Source organism: Salmo trutta, chromosome 30 (genome assembly GCF_901001165.1).
Source record: "Salmo trutta chromosome 30, fSalTru1.1, whole genome shotgun sequence".
NCBI lineage: Eukaryota > Metazoa > Chordata > Actinopteri > Salmoniformes > Salmonidae > Salmo > Salmo trutta.
Window position 1 is genome coordinate 9,198,352 of NC_042986.1, and position 19,520 is coordinate 9,217,871.

Genomic DNA, 19,520 nt, shown 5'->3' on the forward strand with positions numbered 1-19,520 from the left:
TACTGAACTCTATCTCTCGCTTTCAGTCTCTCTCTTCCAGGCTGTCTCTCTCAGTCTAGTTTGAAGACTGATACTCTAACAATCTAAGTGACTGAGTTTAAAATAAAATGATAACTGCTCCAACTTCCTACACAGTATACTGTGTAGTGAGCATGACTATCCCAGTCACTCAAAACAGCCTTCGAAATTCTAGGAAGGCAGTGGATTCGAATCTAAAGCACAGAGACGGTGTGTCAAGACATGTGGATGTAGCAAAGTTCGGCCCATTCATAATCCATTATCATGGACTTAGAAAACATACAGGGATTTGGCCTGGTTTCCAAAGCCTGGAGCGAGAGGGGAAGTCAGAATCCAAACAGAGATCCTGTCTAGATCCCCCCCTCTGAGAGAATCTCTATGTCCCAAATGACCCTATTCCCTATATAGTGTACTCGTTTTGTCAAAAGTAGTGCACTATGTAGGGAATAGGGAGTCATTTGAAAGGGAGACAATATAAGGCTGGGTTAGGCTCCTACTGTTATAAGAAGTAAGCAACTTTTTACAAAATGGAGAGGAGGGATTTGGAGGGAATCTCTATGTCTGAGTTCACTGTATCCCTTTCCAGACTTAGTAAGTCGGTCATATTGAGACTATAACAGTCCTGTATTTACCTTACCAGTGATACCTAGGGCAGTTAAGAATACGTGTGCTGTACATAAAACCCAGTGAGGCAGACAAGGGGCAGACCATCAGATCACAAACACATATTTTGCATGCCTCTACTCATGACTTCTGCGTACAGGAGTTGACCTGGTTTGTTGCCATAATCAAACTACAATATCAGCAAAATATCTCAAAAAAGTTCTCGGCGCAAAAAAAGTTAATTATATTGTGATGATATGCCTTCTGATGGATTTTAGATAGAGACCTTATGGTCAGTTGATTTTAGCGTGAAAACACCGACATCATATAGACTGCAGAAACTCTATTTCTCTAGTAACCCTTCCAGACCTGCAGAGGGCGCTGAACACTTCACATGGTGTTAATGGAACGAACGCTCACTATAGTATAGATTTTCAGTGGATATCAAACATCAAGATATGTAGGATAAATTATTATTGATGACAAATGATTATCAGCACATATTTAGGGGTCTTTAATAAGTTTACTTGTGTTATTTCATCTAAGAGCACAATAGCCATTTAATCATTGTAATAATATACTAATAACATAGAGATTCATTTTAAAAGTGGGATGAACATTTTATAGAAGTAACGGCTGCAGCTTTCATTCGTGACGTTTGAGCTTACTCTCACCAACAAAGGCTGCAGGGTGTGTTTGGTGCAGAAGTGTTCCAACGCATAGATTGGTAGGCAACTAGATTCAGCCACAGGACGATTTTTGTCGGAGCAGATGGTTGGGTGGCCCGAACATAATTATAATAATTTGTACACTGCAAATTGACCACAACAAAGCCCAAAAAGAGATTGTATTTGAAAATGACAATCATTCCACACTTTGATTACATTGAGACACGATCACATATGTCTATTTTTTATTGGTGGGAATACTTGGTTTCCTAAATGAAACATACTTTTTGCTGAATTCATGGTGATTTATTATTTTATTTTTTTTAAGTTTGGGGGGCCAAAATAAAACACTTGAGGGTCGGTTTTGGCCCCCGGGCCACCTGTTGCCAAGCCCTGCCATAGATGTTTGTTAAGAGACAGAAGCACAGAATGGCAGAATGTGAGGTATGTGGAGAATCTGTGAAAAACAGCGTCTGGGTATCCCTAGACCCCAGCAGAATGTCCAGACAATCACTCCTCAGCCCTTAGCTGAGAATAAACAAGCTTGGGAAGCTGAAGTGAATCAAGCTCACTACAAAGCAACATATCTGCTTTTCTATTTAGTTTAGCATATACTTGAATTCCTTTTATAATCTTATTTAGTCATAATTTGTTCTGTTAATACAATTAATCAACAATGATCATTTTTCACAGTTCAACCTGATAATCCCCCTAGAAGTCAGTGCTGGCATTGTGAAGCTGGCATAGACACAGCATGTGTGGGAGACAGTTTGAGAGAGTGCCAAGGTAAACGGTGCCTGACCACATGTTCTCCCAGGCAAGGCAATCTGGCCTCTTTCCAGACTGCACATCTGCAGCAGCACACAGTCAATCCCCCTGCTTAGCTGACCCAGCCAAGGAGAGGAGACAGGGGAGGGCATGAGAGGAGAGAGTCTAGGGGTGGAAGGGAAGAGAAGGAGTAGAGGGGGAGACTAGGCCAGGGGGAAGGAGTGGAGGGGGGAGGGAGGGAGTCTATTGTGGGAGTAAAGAGGGAAAAGTAGTGTAGGAGGAGGTGAGGAGGGGCATTTTCCCAGACAGAAAGAACCTGCTTCCCTCAGTATCACAGACAGAGAACCCTCCGACAACCCCTACACAACCCAGCCCAGGTGAAATGACAAGAGAACTAGGTCTACCTGCTGATATATGGGATAATTGAACAGATGAGAGACAACACAGGTGGAAAAACCTGTCTTCGAGAGCTAAGGAGGTGAACTAAGATACGCTAAGTTGCCGTCTAAATGAAATGTGAATCCATGGACCCATATGCTGACAGTATGGGATTGATGGAGGTTGGGTGTCACACAGCGATTGAGATGTGTCCACACATTCGCAATGGTGTTAAACCCCCATTATACCAGCAGCTGAATGGTGCCCCACTACTGGAGCTGTGTCAACATTACCCAACTGCATCGGCCCTCAGCCTTGGAATTAGAGGGATTGTTGTTGCATAAAAGAAATGATGTTCTCTGTCACGCATGTCCAGCTTCCGCTAGTACGCTGTGCTCCATCTACAGTATGTTTGCAAGGAAACATACAGGAACATGTGTGTGCCTGTACACAAAGCCTTGGCCTTGAATGAATTGGAGACAGTTACAGGACGTGTGTCTGTTCAATAAGCCTGTCTTTAAGAAGAATGACTTCTCAAGCGATTTTGTGAAAGTCCGTGTGAGTGTGTACTTCTGTCTGAAGTCCGTTGGTATTATCAGAGAGATTAGTGGTTTGGTTCATCAGGCTTGCTTCCTAACGCTATACTACAGCTTTATTGACCCATATCTCATTTACTGCAATATTATCTGAGCTAGTACATATGGTTCCAGTCTCTATACATTACCCATCACACAAAATACATATGCAAGACTAGCCACCTCCTCTAACTACTTGGCTCCATCTGCCCATCTGTTTAAGAAACTCATTATATTGTCTATCTACACTGTTAAAATACTCCAATTATGCACCTTCATCTACAAATACACAAACCTCCCAGACAGCCTACCTAAACCCTTCAATGGATTCTGCCAGGTTAACTCCCAAATCCATGCATACAACACAAGACACTGCGATAACCTTCACCCTCCCCACCTCACATAGTCAATTCTCTAGCAGATACAGAGGTTCCATTCTTTGTAATTCTTATCTTCATATTGCCAAAACATCAGTCCCCTAAATAACTTCAAGCGTAGACTAGGGGTCAGCCTGATGAACCAAACTACCAAGTAGTCCCCTCCATGTAGCCTAGCTGTTACTATCACGTTTCAGGTAAGACTCAAATGCAGACTGTGTTGAAGTAACAATGTTATTTACAGAAACAGGGGCAGGCAAACGACAGGTCAAGGCAGGCAGGGGTCAATAATCCAGAGTAGTGGCAAAGGCTCAGGACGGCAGGCAGGCTCAGGGTCAGGTCAGATCAGGTCAGACAGAGTGGTCAAACAGGCGGGCTCAGAGTCAGGACAGGAAAAGGTCAAAACCAGGAGAGCGAGAAAAAGAGAGACTGGGGAAAAGCAGGAGCTGAGACAAAATGCTGGTTGACTTGACAAACAGGACGAACTGGCAACAGACAAACAGAGAACACCGGTATAAGTACCCAGGGGATAATGGGGAAGATGGGCGACACCTGGAGGGGGGTGGAGACAAGCACAAGGACAGTTGAAACAGATCAGGGTGTGACAGTTACACTCATATACACACACATGCACACACAAACATTATCAAACATATTTCTCTGTGTGGGGCCTGGTGCATATCAGCAGATCAGCAGATCAGCTATATAAGAATTTTTTAGGGCGAGGATCAGCTTTAATATTGCAAATAGATTGTGGCTTCTATCAATGTAATTGTCTGCACATTTCCAATCCGCCATACACATATTTTTTATAAATACAGTATATATATATATATATATATATATATATATATATATATATATATATATATATACTGCTCAAAAAAATTAAGGGAACACTTAAACAACACATCCTAGATCTTTATGGAAAAAATTATCTTATTAAATACTTTTTTCTTTACATAGTTGAATGTGCTGACAACAAAATCACACAAAAATAATCAATGGAAATCCAATTTATCAACCCATGGAGGTCTGGATTTGGAGTCACACTCAAAATTAAAGTGGAAAACCACACTACAGGCTGATCCAACTTTGATGTAATGTCCTTAAAACAAGTCAAAATGAGGCTCAGTAGTGTGTGTGGCCTCCACGTGCCTGTATGACCTCCCTACAATGCCTGGGCATGCTCCTGATGAGGTGGCGGATGGTCTCCTGAGGGATCTCCTCCCAGACCTGGACTAAAGCATCCGCCAACTCCTGGACAGTCTGTGGTGCAACGTGGCGTTGGTGGATGGAGCGAGACATGATGTCCCAGATGTGCTCAATTGGATTCAGGTCTGGGGAACGGGCGGGACAGTCCATAGCATCAATGCCTTCCTCTTGCAGGAACTGCTGACACACTCCAGCCACATGAGGTCTAGCATTGTCTTGCATTAGGAGGAACCCAGGGCCAACCGCACCAGCATATGGTCTCACAAGGGGTCTGAGGATCTCATCTCGGTACCTAATGGCAGTCAGGCTACCTCTGGCGAGCACATGGAGGGCTGTGCGGCCCCCCAAAGAAATGCCACCCCACACCATGACTGACCCACCGCCAAACCGGTCATGCTGGAGGATGTTGCAGGCAGCAGAACGTTCTCCACGGCGTCTCCAGACTGTCACGTCTATCACATGTGCTCAGTGTGAACCTGCTTTCATCTGTGAAGAAAACAGGGTGCCAATGGCGAATTTGCCAATCTTGGTGTTCTCTGGCAAATGCCAAACGTCCTGCATGGTGTTGGGCTGCAAGCACAACACCCACCTGTGGACGTCGGGCCCTCATACCACCCTCATGGAGTCTGTTTCTGACCGTTTGAGCAGACACATGCACATTTGTGGCCTGCTGGAGATCATTTTGCAGGGCTCTGGCAGTGCTTCTCCTGCTCCTCCTTGCACAAAGGCGGAGGTAGCGGTCCAGCTGCTGAGTTGTTGCCCTCCTACGGCCTCCTCCACGTCTCCTGATGTACTGGCCTGTCTCCTGGTAGCGCCTCCATGCTCTGGACACTACGCTGACAGACACAGCAAACCTTCTTGCCACAGCTCGCATTGATGTGCCATCCTGGATGAGCTGCACTACCTGAGCCACTTGTGTGGGTTGTAGACTCCGTCTCATGCTACCACTAGAGTGAAAGCACCGCCAGCATTCAAAAGTGACCAAAACATCAGCCAGGAAGCATAGGAACTGAGAAGTGGTCTTCTCAGTTCCTGCAGTTCCTGCAGAACCACTCCTTTATTGGGGGTGTCTTGCTAATTACCTATAATTTCCACCTGTTGTCTATTCCATTTGCACAACAGCATGTGAAATTTATTGTCAATCAGTGTTGCTTCCTAAGTGGACAGTTTGATTTCACAGAAGTGTGATTGACTTGGAGTTACATTGTGTTGTTTAAGTGTTCCCTTTATTTTTTTGAGCAGTGTATATATATATATATATATAACAGGTGTGCTTTTCCCCAGTCTCTCTTTTTCTCGCTCTCCTGGTTTTGACCTTTTCCTGTCCTGACTCTGAGCCCGCCTATTCATTTGATTTATATATATATACACTTCCGGTCAAAGTTTTAGAACACCTACTCATTCAAGGGTTTTTCTTTATTTTTACTATTTTCTATATTGTATAATAATAGTGAAGACATCAAATCTATGAAATTACACATATGGAATACTGTAGTAATCAAAAAAGTGTTAAACAAATCAAAATATATTTTATATTTAAGATTCTTCAAATACCCACCCTTTGACGTGATGACAGCTTTGCACACTCTCGGCATTCTCTCAACCAGCTTCATGAGGCCTGGAATGCATTTGAAATAACAGGTGTGCCTTAAAGTTAATTTATGGAATTTATTTCCTTCTTAATGTGTTTGAGCCAATCAGTTATGTTGTGACAAGGTAGGGGGGCATACAGAAGATAGCCCTATTTGGTAAATCTCAAATAAGCAAAGAGAAACGACAGTCCATCATTACTTTAAGACATGAAGGTCAGTCAATACGGAACATTTCAAGAACTTTGAAAGTTTCTTCAAGTGCAGTCGCAAAAACCATCAAGCGCTATGATGAAACTGACTCTCATGAGGACCGCCACAGGAATGGAAGACCCAGAGTTACCTCTGCTGCAGAGGATAAGTTCATCAGACTTACCAGCCTTAGAAATTGCAGCCCAAATAAATGCTTCACAGAGTTCAAGTAACAGACACATCTCAACATCAACTGTTCAGAGGAGACTGTGTGAATCAGGCCTTCATGGTCGAATTGCTGCAAAGAAACCACTACTAAAGGACACCAATAATAAGAAGAGATTTGCTTCGGCCAAGAAACACGAGCAATGGACATTAAACCGGTGGAAATATGTCCTTTTGTCTGGAGTCCAAATTGGAGATTTTTGGTTCCAACCACCGTGTCTTTGTGAGACGTGGTGTTGGTGAACGGATGATCTCCGCATGTGTATTTCCTACCGTAAAGCATGGAGGAGGAGGTGTTATGATGTGGGGGTACTTTCTGGTGACAATGTCTGTTATTTATTTAGAACACTTAACCAGCATGGCTACCACAGCATTCTGCAGTGATACGCCATCATATCTGGTTTGGGCTTAGTGGGACTATCATTTGTTTTCAACAGGACAATGACCCAACACACCTCCAGGTTGTGTAAGGGCTATTTTCCCAATAAGTAGAGTGATGGAGTGCTGCATCAGATGACCTGGCCTCCACAATCCCCTGACCTCAACCAAGTTGAGATGGCTTGGGATAAGTTGGACCGCAGAGTGAAGGAAAAGCAGCCAACAAGTGCTCAGCATTTGAGGGAACTCCTTCAAAGCTGTTGGAAAAGCATTCCAGGTGAAGCTGGTTAAGAGAATGCCAAGAGTGTGCAAAGCTGTCATCAATGCAAAAGGTGGCTATTTGAAGAATCTCAAATATAAAACACTTTTTTGGTTACTACATGATTCCATATGTGTTATTTCATGGTATTGATGTCTTCACTATTATTATACAATATAGAAAATGGTAAAAATAAAGAAAAACCCTTGAATGAGTAGGTGTTCTAAAACTTTTGACCAGTAGTGTATATATATATATATATATATATATATATATTTTTTTTTTTCCTTTGTCATTTTCCGCTAAACCTACCACCCCTCCCCTAATTGGAGTAAACTAATGGACAACAACACTTAGGCTTCTACTTCCAGCTTAAACACACTGTATACTTTTTACGGCCACAGTATATTTTATATTAGTTTTAGTTTGTTTATTTTTAGTCCCGTCATTCAGCTACTCTCAACCCCTCCCATCTATCTCTGAAGACCATCCAGTTTACCATTTGCCATCTATATTTCAACTGTGCTGTGATGTTTCGCAAAAGTTCTGAACATTTCTATTCTCATAGCTTCTACAGATTGTAAAAAAATTTTTTTTTAATTGCTAAGAGTATAATTATATTATTGATTGGTTGATTATGACTTTTCAGATCAGCCAGCAGTGCTACTTGCAGAGTTAACTCCAGGTAAATGTTGCAATTCTTCAGCCATTCCTAAACCTGTGACCAAAAACAAGCTACATATGGACAGTACCAAAACAACTGAACTAATGATTCTGTCTCTTCACATCAAAGTCTGCAGAACTGGGATGGTTGTATCCCCCATATATAGTGCATTCGGAAAGTATTCAGACCCCTTGACTTTTTCCACATTGTGTTACGTTACAGCCTTATTCTAAAATGGATTAAATAGTATTTTTCCCCCTCATCAATCTACGCACAATACCCCATAATGACAAAGCAAAAACAGGTTTTTAGACATTTTTGTACATTTATTAAAAATAAAAACCTGAAATATCACATTTACATAAGTATTCAGACTCTTTACTCAGTACTTTCTTGAAGCCCCTTTGGAAGCGATTACAGTCTCGAGTCTTCTTGGGTATGACGCTACAATCTTGGCACACCTGTATTTGGGGAGTTTCTCCCATTCTTCTCTGCAGATCCTTTCAAGCTCTGACAGGTTTGATGGGAGCATCGCTGCACAGATATTTTCAGGTCTCTCCAGAGATGTTTGATTGGGTTCAAGTCCGGACTCTGGCTGGGCCACTCAAGGACATTCAGAGACTTGACCCGAAGCTACTCCTGTGTTGTCTTGGCTGTGTGCTTAGGGTCGTTGTCCTGTTTGAAGGTGAACCTTCGCCCAGTCTGAGGTCCTGAGCGCTCTGGAGCAGGTTTTTATCAAGGATCTCTGTAGTTTTCTCTGTTAATCTTTCCCTTGATCCTGACTAGTCTCCCTATCCCTGCCGCTGAAAAACATCCCCACAGGATGATGCTGCCACCACCATGCTTCACCGTAGGGATGGTGCCAGGTTTCCTCCAGACGTGACGCTTGGCATTCAGGCAGAAGAGTTCAATCTTGGTTTCATCAGATCAGAGCATCTTGTTTCTCATTGACAGAGTCCTTTATGTGCCTTTTGGCAAACTCCAAGTGTGCTGTCATGTGCCTTTTACTGAGGAGTGGCTTCTGTCTGGCCACTCAACCATAAAGGCCTGATTGGTGGAGTGCTGCAGTGATGGTTGCCTTGTGGAAGGTTCTCCCATCTCCACAGAGGAACTCTGGAGCTCTGTCAGGGTGACCATCGGGTTCTTGATCATCTCCCTGACCAAGGCCCTTCTCCCTCGATTGCTCAATTTGGCCGGGCAGCCAACACTAGGAAGAGTCTTGGTGGTTCCAAACTTCTTCCGTTTAAGAATGATTGAGGCCACTGTGTTCTTGTGGACCTTCAATGCTACAGACATTTTTTGGTACCCTTCTCCGGATATGTGCCTCGACACAATCCTGTCTCGGAGCTCTATGGACAATTCCTTCGAACACATGGCTTGGTTTTTGCTCTGACATGCACTGTCAACTGTGGGACCTTATATAGACAGGTGTGTGCCTTTCCAAATCATGTCCAATCAATTACATTTACTACAGGTGGACTCCAATCAAGTTGTAGAAAGATCTCAAGGATGATCAATGGAAACAGGATGCACCTGAGCTCAATTTCAAGTCTCATAGCAAAAGGTCTGAGTACTTACGTAAATAAGGTATTTCTGTTTTTGTTTTTTTATACATTTGCAAACATTTCTAAAAACCTGTTTTTGCTTTGTCAATATCGGGTGTTGTGTGTAGAATGACAAGGAACAAAATTAATTGAATCAATTTTAGAATAACGCTGTAAGGTAACAAAATGTTGAAAAAAGGAAGGGGTCTCAATACTTTTCAAATACACTTTACATCAAAAATCTCTTCCCAACTCTTTAGCAATCTGTATGGCACAGGTGTCCTTTTTTGGTCCTTAAACAAAACTGGTATTCTTTTTTATTTATCACAATTTTCTTTAACCAATTTTCATCTTCAATGCAGGGCCAACAGACAAGTTTCTTACTTTCTCCCCCTTCCTCTTGCCTCTTCCATTTTTTCGGTAATGCTGTGATTAATTGGTTTTTATTAAAAAAAAATGTTTTAGCTTTATTTATACAGGTTTTTCTCATTGAGATAACATCTTTTTTTCAAGAGAGACCTGGTCCAATAGCAGCAAGGGGAACAACGTTTCATTGTGTATTTGTGTTGTGTATTTTTTTTTATATATATATTTTTCAATCAATTAGTATATTTGTGTTTAACCTTAATAATATTTGTTGTAATGTTTCTTCTGTCTTTTCTGGTGGATTAAACTGAATTTGCAACTAACTTTCAATGGCTTATTTTGAAAATAGCAATATTTGGGAGGTTATTTAATTTACAAATAACCAAAAGAGAGAGTTTGTAATCTGAATAAAGATAAAAAGGACATTCTTGAACACGGGGTGAGCCATTCTTACTAATCTGTTAGAGAACCAGTTCAGATTTAAGTTCAGATTTTGTATGACTTAAGACTTTAGTGAGAGTCATAATGCTTTAATTTTTAATACTATCTGCCTTCCGAATTCATATCAATTATATAAATAGGACATTTTAATTGTGTCTTGCTTGCCATTCCAAATTAAATGGAATATATTTTGCTCATATAATTTAAAAAACAATTCGTTAGGTGTAGGTAAGACCATAAGCAAATAGGCAAGGGTTGATTTATTCCACAAATAGACAGGTATTTTCCTTTCCATGGTAGCAAGATTTTATCTATTTTTGCTCACTTTCTATATAAATCTATTGTAGTGAGAACCTTTCTTTCTTTCGGGATATGAACACTGAGTATGTCCACTTCACCGTCAGACCATTTTATTGGTAAATTACACAGTTATGTAAAAGTAGTCGTTTTTAGTGATCCAATACATAATATAGATTTTTAATTTGGCTGTAATCCAGAGAGATTAGAAAAATTATCTAGATCCTCTATGAGGTTATGGTGTGCTCAGAATTGTGGATTTAAAAGAAAGCAGGAATCAATAGCGTCCAATGACACCTTTGCTTTTAAGCCCTGGATTTCAAGCCCCTTGATATTGTTGTTGGGTCTCATTTTAATAGCTAACATTTATATGGCCATAATAAAGAGATATGCCGATAGTGGACAACCTTGTTTTACTCCTTTCTAAGAAATAGCCATTATTTACTATTTTACACGTAGGGTTACCATACATAACTTTAACCCATTGTATAAGAGATTTTCCAAAATTGAAATATTCCAGGCATTTATATATAAATTCCAGTCGTACTTTATCAAAAGCCTTTTCAAAGTCAGCTATGAATACCAGGCCTGGTTTCCCAGATGTTTCATAGTGTTCTATTGTTTAGAGTGACCTTTTATTATCCCCAGCACAAGGTGCACCTGTGTAATGATCATGCTTTTTTAATCAGCTTCTTGATATACCACAACTGTCAGGCGGATGGATTATTTTAGTGGAGGAGAAATGCTCACTAATAGGGATATTAAGACATTTGTGGACATTTGAGAGAAATTCACTTTTTGTGCGTATGGAACATTTCTGGGATCTTTTATTTCAGCTCATGAAACCTGGAACCAACACTTTACATGTTGCGTTTATATTTTTGTTCAGTGTATGTATTCTCCTGAGCTGCTTCCCCTAGGCTGCCTTTCAGGTACTGTAGCTATAGCATAGTTAAGGGTGTGTGTGTGTGTGTGTGTGTGTGTGTGTGTGTGTGTGTGTGTGTGTGTGTGTGTGTGTGTGTGTGTGTGTGTGTGTGTGTGTGTGTGTGTGTGTGTGTGTTTGTGTGTTTGTGTGTGTCTGGTACCTTCCAGGGTATCTAGCCTTGTAAAGGGAGTATCTGCATGTTATCACAGATAGGTAATTACTTAGCTGGCAAAGCTGACCTCAGGAATGTAGACTTCTCCCTTCCCCCTACCCCCCCCCCCCCCCCCCCCTTCCCCCTCTCGCTACACCCCTCCCCCTCTGCCCTTCTCGCCCATGTCTCCTTTCCCCCGAAACTCATTCACCTTTACCTTCCCTCCACCCTACACTGGCATCCCCCTACCTCCTTTCTATTACACTCACCCCCTTCCTTCCCTCGCTTCCTCCCTCAACCCCTCCTTGAAGGCACACCTTCTCTCCTGTGAGGCTCAAAGTTCACCCTGACGCTTTCACAGAATTCTTAGATTACCTGTAATCTTCTTTTTTTTGAAAGGAAAGGAAAACAATCTGCTGGTACAAGGCTGAATGGAATGGAATTATCAGTGTTTTGGGCATAGTGAAAATGGTATATCGAGGGATGAATGTAAAAAGTACACCATTGCACAACACAACAGAGTTTTTCCCAAAGACTGAAAAGCATATCTGGGGAATCAGTCTTCGTCTGCTTTTCACAAATTGAGGAATTTGTGTCCTAAGCATTTTCATTCACCACGACCTCAGTCACTGCAGCTCGGCCCCTTTCCTGAGTACTTCTTTCCCGTTACTTGTGATGAGAAGAGTTCTGCTGAAGTCCCAGGCTTGCATCCCAAATGGAACCCTATTCTTTACATAGTACACTACTTTCGACCAGAGCCATATAGGTCCTGGTCAAAAGCAGTGCACTATAAAGGGAATAGAGTGCCATTTGAAATTCAATCCCAGCGTGGGCTGTGGGCTTTATGCTGGCTCTGACGCATACTGACTGAGTCACTCTACAAACTGTCCTTGAGCAGAGGGAAACACACTCCTTCTTGCCAGGACTGAACATCAACAGAGGCGAAGCCATGGCAGGGCCAGGCCGGGCATAGGCCCTGCCAGATTGAACACTGGCCCTCCCAATCAAGATGGCTTAAAATATTTTTTTTCCAAATAAAATGAAATAAATTATTTTGATTTGTTGTTTGTATTGTCTCCTTACTAATCATAAATGTTGAAAAATGCAGTAGGAGGTTCCAGGGATATAACTGGCTATATCGTAATTATATGGTACAATGTATTGTAATAGCCATAGATATGGATCATTGTTATTTTGTCTATGGTAATAACAATAGCGGTAGGCTACATACATTGTAGCCTACTTACAACTGCGACAGCCTGCCTGTCCCCATGAAAATGAAACAATATACTCTGAAAAGGATAACTTTGATTTAAATGCAGGCCACTTGCACCCAGCCAATAATAACATTTCATAATTTGGTTTCAGTCACTTTAGTCACATGGTCCTGGCTCAAAACGGAAACAAATGATCCCACTATGATGACATCTGGGTGAAACCCCAAGTGCCTTATATACTGTGTATCAAGTAGATGAGAGCTTATTTCTGTGTGTTGACTAGCCTAAACTGGCATTTAAAGGAGGTTTTAAACTGTCATTTGGGGCTGTTCTGTGTATTTCTCTATCAGAAAGAACACTGGTAGTTGTATCTGTCATGTGACTTAATGAATTATGCTGTTATGTGTTTATTATCTAATATGAATGCCACAACCAAAGTTCCCTCTGGGAACAATAAAGTTATTCTATTTTATTATATTCTATTCTATGCACATGCACACTACTATGTGGCTGAGGGTAAGCTTTTGCATGCACACGTTGTGCACACTTGAGGGCTAATCAGGGTAGATACACAAGGAGTCAAGGCAGAGGGTTGAGGGACTGTGTTGCCAAGCAACTTGCAGTTGATTATAAAAACACTTGTGCCATTGCATGATAATATGAGCCATCCCAGGACATCAGTGTCCTGATAGTGACAAGGTTTTGAGATCATTCATGACCCACTGCCATGCTTTATACTGATGGTGATAGTGTAATGCCAAAATATCATCAGGTTGGGCCATGATCAATATTATTACATTAGTCTATTAGTCCCAATGTTAGATATGATTAATGATGTGTATTTATAATTGATAATGTTATTGAAGACTATACAAGCTACAAAAAGCCTTTATAAAATGCCAATACAAGTTAAATGTGTGTCCAGACTTTCATACGGAATAGTAACATGTTCAAAGCCATGCATGTTCATTGTCTGGTGGTTTCCAGGTTTACCAAAAAGCCTACATGGAAAGAGGAGCACAGAAAAGCGCGCTTTTTTTTAACGCAAAGTCACATAGAAAGCTACACATTACCAGTGGCTGGGAGCTGAGAGAGCGCTAGTCAAATCACAACCCCAGTCAGATTCTGAACTGAATTTCCCTGTCTGACGTCAGCTGACTGCCTGCCTTGGCTGTGCTCTTCGCTCCAGACATAGTGCTGCTGCTGAAAAAATGCTGCTCTCTGTGCCGCCGAGGACAGGATTCAACCCATACAACGGCTATACTAACAGAACTAGTAAAAAGGTAAAGCGATGCTGTATTTTACTCCGTCTGAATAATGTGCTATGTGTAGACTATATGCCGGTCTCATTCCTCCTGGATCGTTTGTGGCAGTTAGGTTGCCTGGCTATTAAGCTGCAGTGTCCTTGAAAGTGGACCATTTATGCTACAAAATAACTATAGGCTATTTTGTCGATTTAAAATAGCTTTTAACTCTTGTCTATCCCCCAAACAAGATTGGGAATAGATAATAGAATAGAATACCGGTATAATGCATGCATTTATTGTAGGCTACGCGTCGGGGTGAACGTTAGTGCTCTTCCTCGCTCTGGTCATTGGCACAGAGAAAGTCAATGTACAGATTAAACTTGCGCGGTGAATAGCCAAGATAATTTTTGCGCTCGTTCTCGGGTTTATACCAATGTCTAATTGTAAACTTAACGACCAATTGTTGGATGTGTCAAATACATTTTTCATCGTGATTAGAGTAAGATCTCTCTTTGAATAGTCCGTAATGTAAGTTAACCAAATAAGTTTATTTAGTGTAAAGATTTACACCACCCCTTGAAATCCAACCTGGTCTCAGAGTATTTCGTATTATTCTTTATGTATATTCGAGACACCCAAATTAAAGGGAAAGGAAACTGAATGTATTCACCTGTAATTCGTATGATATATTATGTTTCGTATGATATGTATTCATTTGTGGCTGTCCATAAATAATTTTGTATGTTATGTTATGAATTTGCAAAACTTATGATAGGTTAGCAAGGTGGCTAGCTGGCTAATGTTAGCTGACTAGGGGTTAGGCGTTAGGGTTAAGTTTAGGAGTTAGGTTAAAGGGTTAAGGTTAGGGGTAGGGTTAGCTAACATGCTAAGTAGTTGCAAAGTAGCTAAAAAGTAGTAAGTAGTTGAAAAGTTGCTAATTAGCTAAAATGCTAACGTTGTCTGTGATGAAATTCGAACTCGCAACCTTTGGGTTCCTAGATGTTCGTGGATTTGCTAACATACTAAGTAGTTGCAAAGTAGCTAAAAAGTAGTAAGTAGTTGAAAAGTTACTAACTAGTTGAAACGCTAAAGTTGTCTGTGTTGAGATTCGTACTCACAACCTTTGGGTTCCTAGATGTTTGCGTTATACGCCTATCCATCCACCTCAATGTGCGTAACCATACCAAACATAATACAGCATACTAATTTGCATGTCCCGGATTCACATTTACTATGTTACGTCTAGTCTATGAGACCAGGCTGTGAACTCCTATATGATCTGATGGCTGGTAACATTGGCCAGTATAAAACAGTGATTTATAGATATGGAAATATGAATATGCACTGCTGGACATACTGTAGCCTATTGAAATTGTTCAATTCAATATGCTGATTATTATTTAACATATTTGTAACAACTTAACAGTTTGTAATGATAAATTATATTTATTGGTAGTTGATAAGATTTTCTTATTTTAAAATGAACATCCAGAAAACAGAAAAAATATAACGATGAAGTTGAATATGGAGTGTTGGATTGGGTGAGATATTACGGGAATTGAAATTAAGAAACGATAAAGCATATATTTTTTTCAAATGTAGCCTAATTGTAAAATTGTTCATTTTAATTAACTTTTTCCTAGTTTGATCCTGATGCTTTCACATTATGGATGGGGAAAAAATTGCATGTTTCTTTTGTCAATGGCATATTTTAATATTCTGCATTGTAAATCTTGGTGTTGACTTGGTGCAACATTGGTGAACTACGCATTGGTGGTGTTTAACTTTCCTGAAACATAACCCTAACTCCCACCTCCCAGGGTTGTGTTATTCCTTTCCCTTCGTCATGGTTTGCAGGAATTCAGATTGCTCAGATTAATGGCCTGGAATTCCTGGAATTCTGCATGCGTCCCAAATGGCACCCTATTCTCTATACAGTGCACTACTCTGTCTTCAAACAATGTGCTCATGTCATGGATAGAAGGGGTGTCTGCTACTCTGCTTTTGCAAACTCATGCCTTTTTTTTTGCTCATTGTGAGAGCTCAAAAGTCACTCTGAGGGGAAACATGTAAACCCAAGGTCAAGTGGTAAGCTCTGCTCTGTGTGTTTTTATACAAGGAAAAAAGGGTGGAGGAAAGAGAGGGATTAAGATTTTTTTTGCTTTCTTTCTTTCTTCTGCTTTCGATTACACACCCCTCCCTTCCCCTCCTCTCTTCCCTCCCCCATTTTCTTCTTTTTCCCTCTCACATACCTTGATTTCTTTGGTTGTTAGGGGTTCAGTTCCCGTGGACAAGGGAGCCACCAGACCTTTCCTCTGTATAGAGTAAAGTGAGCCACTTATCTCAAACCCTATGTGTTTGTCTTGTTCTTCCGATTGCTCTGTCTTCATTTTCTCTTTCTTCAATGTCTTTTCTGCATATCTAAAACAAAAACGGTTCAGGTTTTTTGTACTTTTGAGTGTAGAGTTGGATTGACTCAGAGAGTGGAGAGGAAGAATGAAGACCCACCTGCCGTCTCTATATTGTTGAAGAGTTGGTGAGGTTGCAGGTTGAAGTAGAAGCATCAGAGGAGTGTCATCGCTGTGTTTTCCCCCCAAAACCTTTTCTGCACACTGTGGCAGAATCCATTACCAGGCAGCAAATACAGAAAGCTTGTACTTTCAGAAACATGATCTTTTCTACCATGCCTTTGAAAATCTCTTGTGCCAAGCAGGTAGGCCTTTGCTTATTTAGCCAGATAAAATGTATTTATTTTCACAGAAATGGACTGTCATGCAATGTGTGATGTGTTTGTTGACAGATTTTGAAAATGTGTTTATTGAGAACTGAGTATAAATAGAACTGGGATCATTTCAGTAGGAGATCAAGGTTTTTTTCTCCTTGGATCTTCTCCTCCAAAGCTTTCCTTGCTTCCCTGTGACGATTTGAGAAGGAGGCAAGGAGGGTGGATGTGAGGAATCGAGGAACACATTTTGGAGAATCCAGCTGTGGCCTGAGGTGTGGGAGCAAAACTCTGTCACGTGCTGTGTACAGTAACATACTGTACATTGTGGAAACGTACATCCAATAACCTCCAGGGCTAATACTTACAGTGCTATAGTTCAATGAGAGAGGAGGGAACAGCTCAGAGCTATCACCCACACTTAAAATGTCTCTTAAATATGTCCTATTGTGTACTGTTAAAGAATGGAAAGACTGCAAACAGATGGGATATTATATATATCCCTGTATTACAATAAATTCTAAAGGCTCTACGTGCTTATAACGATATATAGAGCATTGTATATTTAGGTAATAAAGTGTAAACCATGTGATTTTAAAAGTAGGGTTTTCCTAGCCTGGTGCTGGACCCAGTCTGCTTGTGCTATAAGCCAACTCATCTCTATGTTCGATGCCTAAGATGTTTGGCTTGCCAATGGTAGAAGTGTCGCCTACAGCACATACAAACAGTATGAGACAAGACTAGGATTTTTCCACTACTCAGCCAGTCACATTTAAAGGAAAACTCCACCCAAAAACGATATTTTGATATTTGTTTCATTAGTCCATTGTTGATTTTTTATTGTATTTATTTCTGATGGTGGGAAAAGGGGGTACCAAGACAAGTCGCCCATGGGAAATACACTACCCGTAGGTAAACTTTGTCTAAATACCCTAGTTAGAACTGGGCGGACCACCCACTGTATTTTTGGTTAGCTAGCTGTTCTGAAAGCAGGCTAGTCTAGCTCAGGGGTGTTTTTGGATATTTATTATTTCTTTCCTTGGGTCCAGCTCAGCCCCTCTTCCCGCTCCCCTTTACCGTGTGTTTACCAAATAAACCTATAGTGTTTGACGGTAGATTTAAGTTGTCTGTGGTTTTTGTTCTCACTGTTCCTTTTCACTGTTATAATTTGCATGAATTATGTTACGGGTCTCGTTTCCATCCCCCCTAGAGTGCAGGGCCAAAGGGATTCGTAACATAAGTGGGGGCTCATCCGGGATATTGTCATTACTGACACCCATGCCTCTCGTGCAGATTGTTGTAGTGGTCTAGTTCAGTGTTGAGCGTCATAGCTGATGTAGTATTAGTGTTTGCTATTTGTTGGCTCTTGTGTAGTAGTTCAAAATGGCTACTTTTGATTTGAAATCCTTTTTGGATAACCCTTCGTGGGGGGTTTTTGACAAATATCGTAGAGTTGATTTACTGACCTTGGCCTGACCATTATTCTGTATCTATTCCGCAGAGTTTAGTTAAAGCGGAGGTTAAACAACTGGTGTTAAATGTTTTTTTGGAAGAACAAGTGTTTGTATTACCGCTGCCTGAGCCTACTACCCATGTAGGGGATTTTGCTGCTCCTGTAAGCCCGTCGGTGTCTGAGAACGAGGGCGAGGCTAAAGCTCCAGCCACATTGCCTCGTTTTGACCCACTCTCCCCACTGTCAACCGGTGATGCCAGGAGGGATGTCCGTTCAATACAGTTCCAACTGGAGGCGGAAGAGAGAGCCCAAATTAGGCGAGAGAATCTCCAGTTGGAGATGTGTAAAATTGAGTCAGAAAGAGAACAGCAGCAGTTGGAGATGTGTGAAATTGAGGCAGAAAGAGACCAGCGGCAGATGGAGTTCAAAATGTGCCAGATGGAACTGGAGGCAGAGACAGCGAGGCTAGCCTTCGTTCCTGCTGTTAGTGAGGCGTCCTCACCAGCTGTAGCTTCCAACACTTTTGACATTAGTAGGCAGATTGCCTTGGTACCTTTGTTCAGAGAATCAGAGGTTGACTCCTATTTTTGTGTTTTTGAATGTATAGCCGTAGCATTGAAATGGCCTGAAGAGGTATGGTGCCTATTACTTCAGTGTAAATTAACTGGTAAAGCCCAAGAGGTTTTGTCAGCGCTACCTCTTGAAGACAGGTTGAATTATGAAGTGGTCAAAGCTACTGTTCTTCGCGCCTATGAGCTTGTTCCTGAGGCATACCGACAGAGATTTAGGTCTCATAGAAAGTCTTCTAGTAAGACATATATGGAATTTGCTAGAGACAAGGGAAATCTGTTTGATAAATGGCATGCTGCTAGCACGGTAACTGATTTCAACTCTCTCCGGAAGTTAATCTTGTTGGAAGAGTTAAAAAATTGCGTACCTGAACGCATTGTAGTTTACCTAAACGAACAGAAAGTATCCTCCCTGTCAGAGGCGTCTGTGTTAGCAGACGAGTTTGTGTTGATGCACAAGAGCGTGTTTTCGGCTTATACTGAGAGTAGAGCCCCTGAATTGCCTACTTTTAGCCCTAGTTGGCCAGCAGTACATCAAGCACGCCCGAAAAATGAGCGTCCCTGTTTCTATTGTCATAAGGTGGGACATACGATTAATGATTGCTTCCTGCTAAAACGCAAACAAGGGATGCCTATTCGTGCGACGCCGTCAACAGGTGTTGGGCTAATTCGTACGGTT

General features: G+C 41.3%; 1 protein-coding gene across 1 annotated transcript in view; it reads left to right on the forward strand.

Annotated features, from left to right (window-relative positions):
- The first annotated feature begins 14,012 nt into the window (after positions 1-14,012).
- Positions 14,013-19,520, forward strand: part of LOC115167860 (RNA-binding motif, single-stranded-interacting protein 2) — a 40,901-nt gene continuing 35,393 nt past the window's right edge. The window contains exon 1 of the mRNA XM_029722553.1: positions 14,013-14,133. Within this exon, the coding sequence (XP_029578413.1) occupies positions 14,062-14,133 (72 nt within the window). The 5' untranslated portion in view covers positions 14,013-14,061. The remainder of the gene's footprint in view (positions 14,134-19,520) is intronic.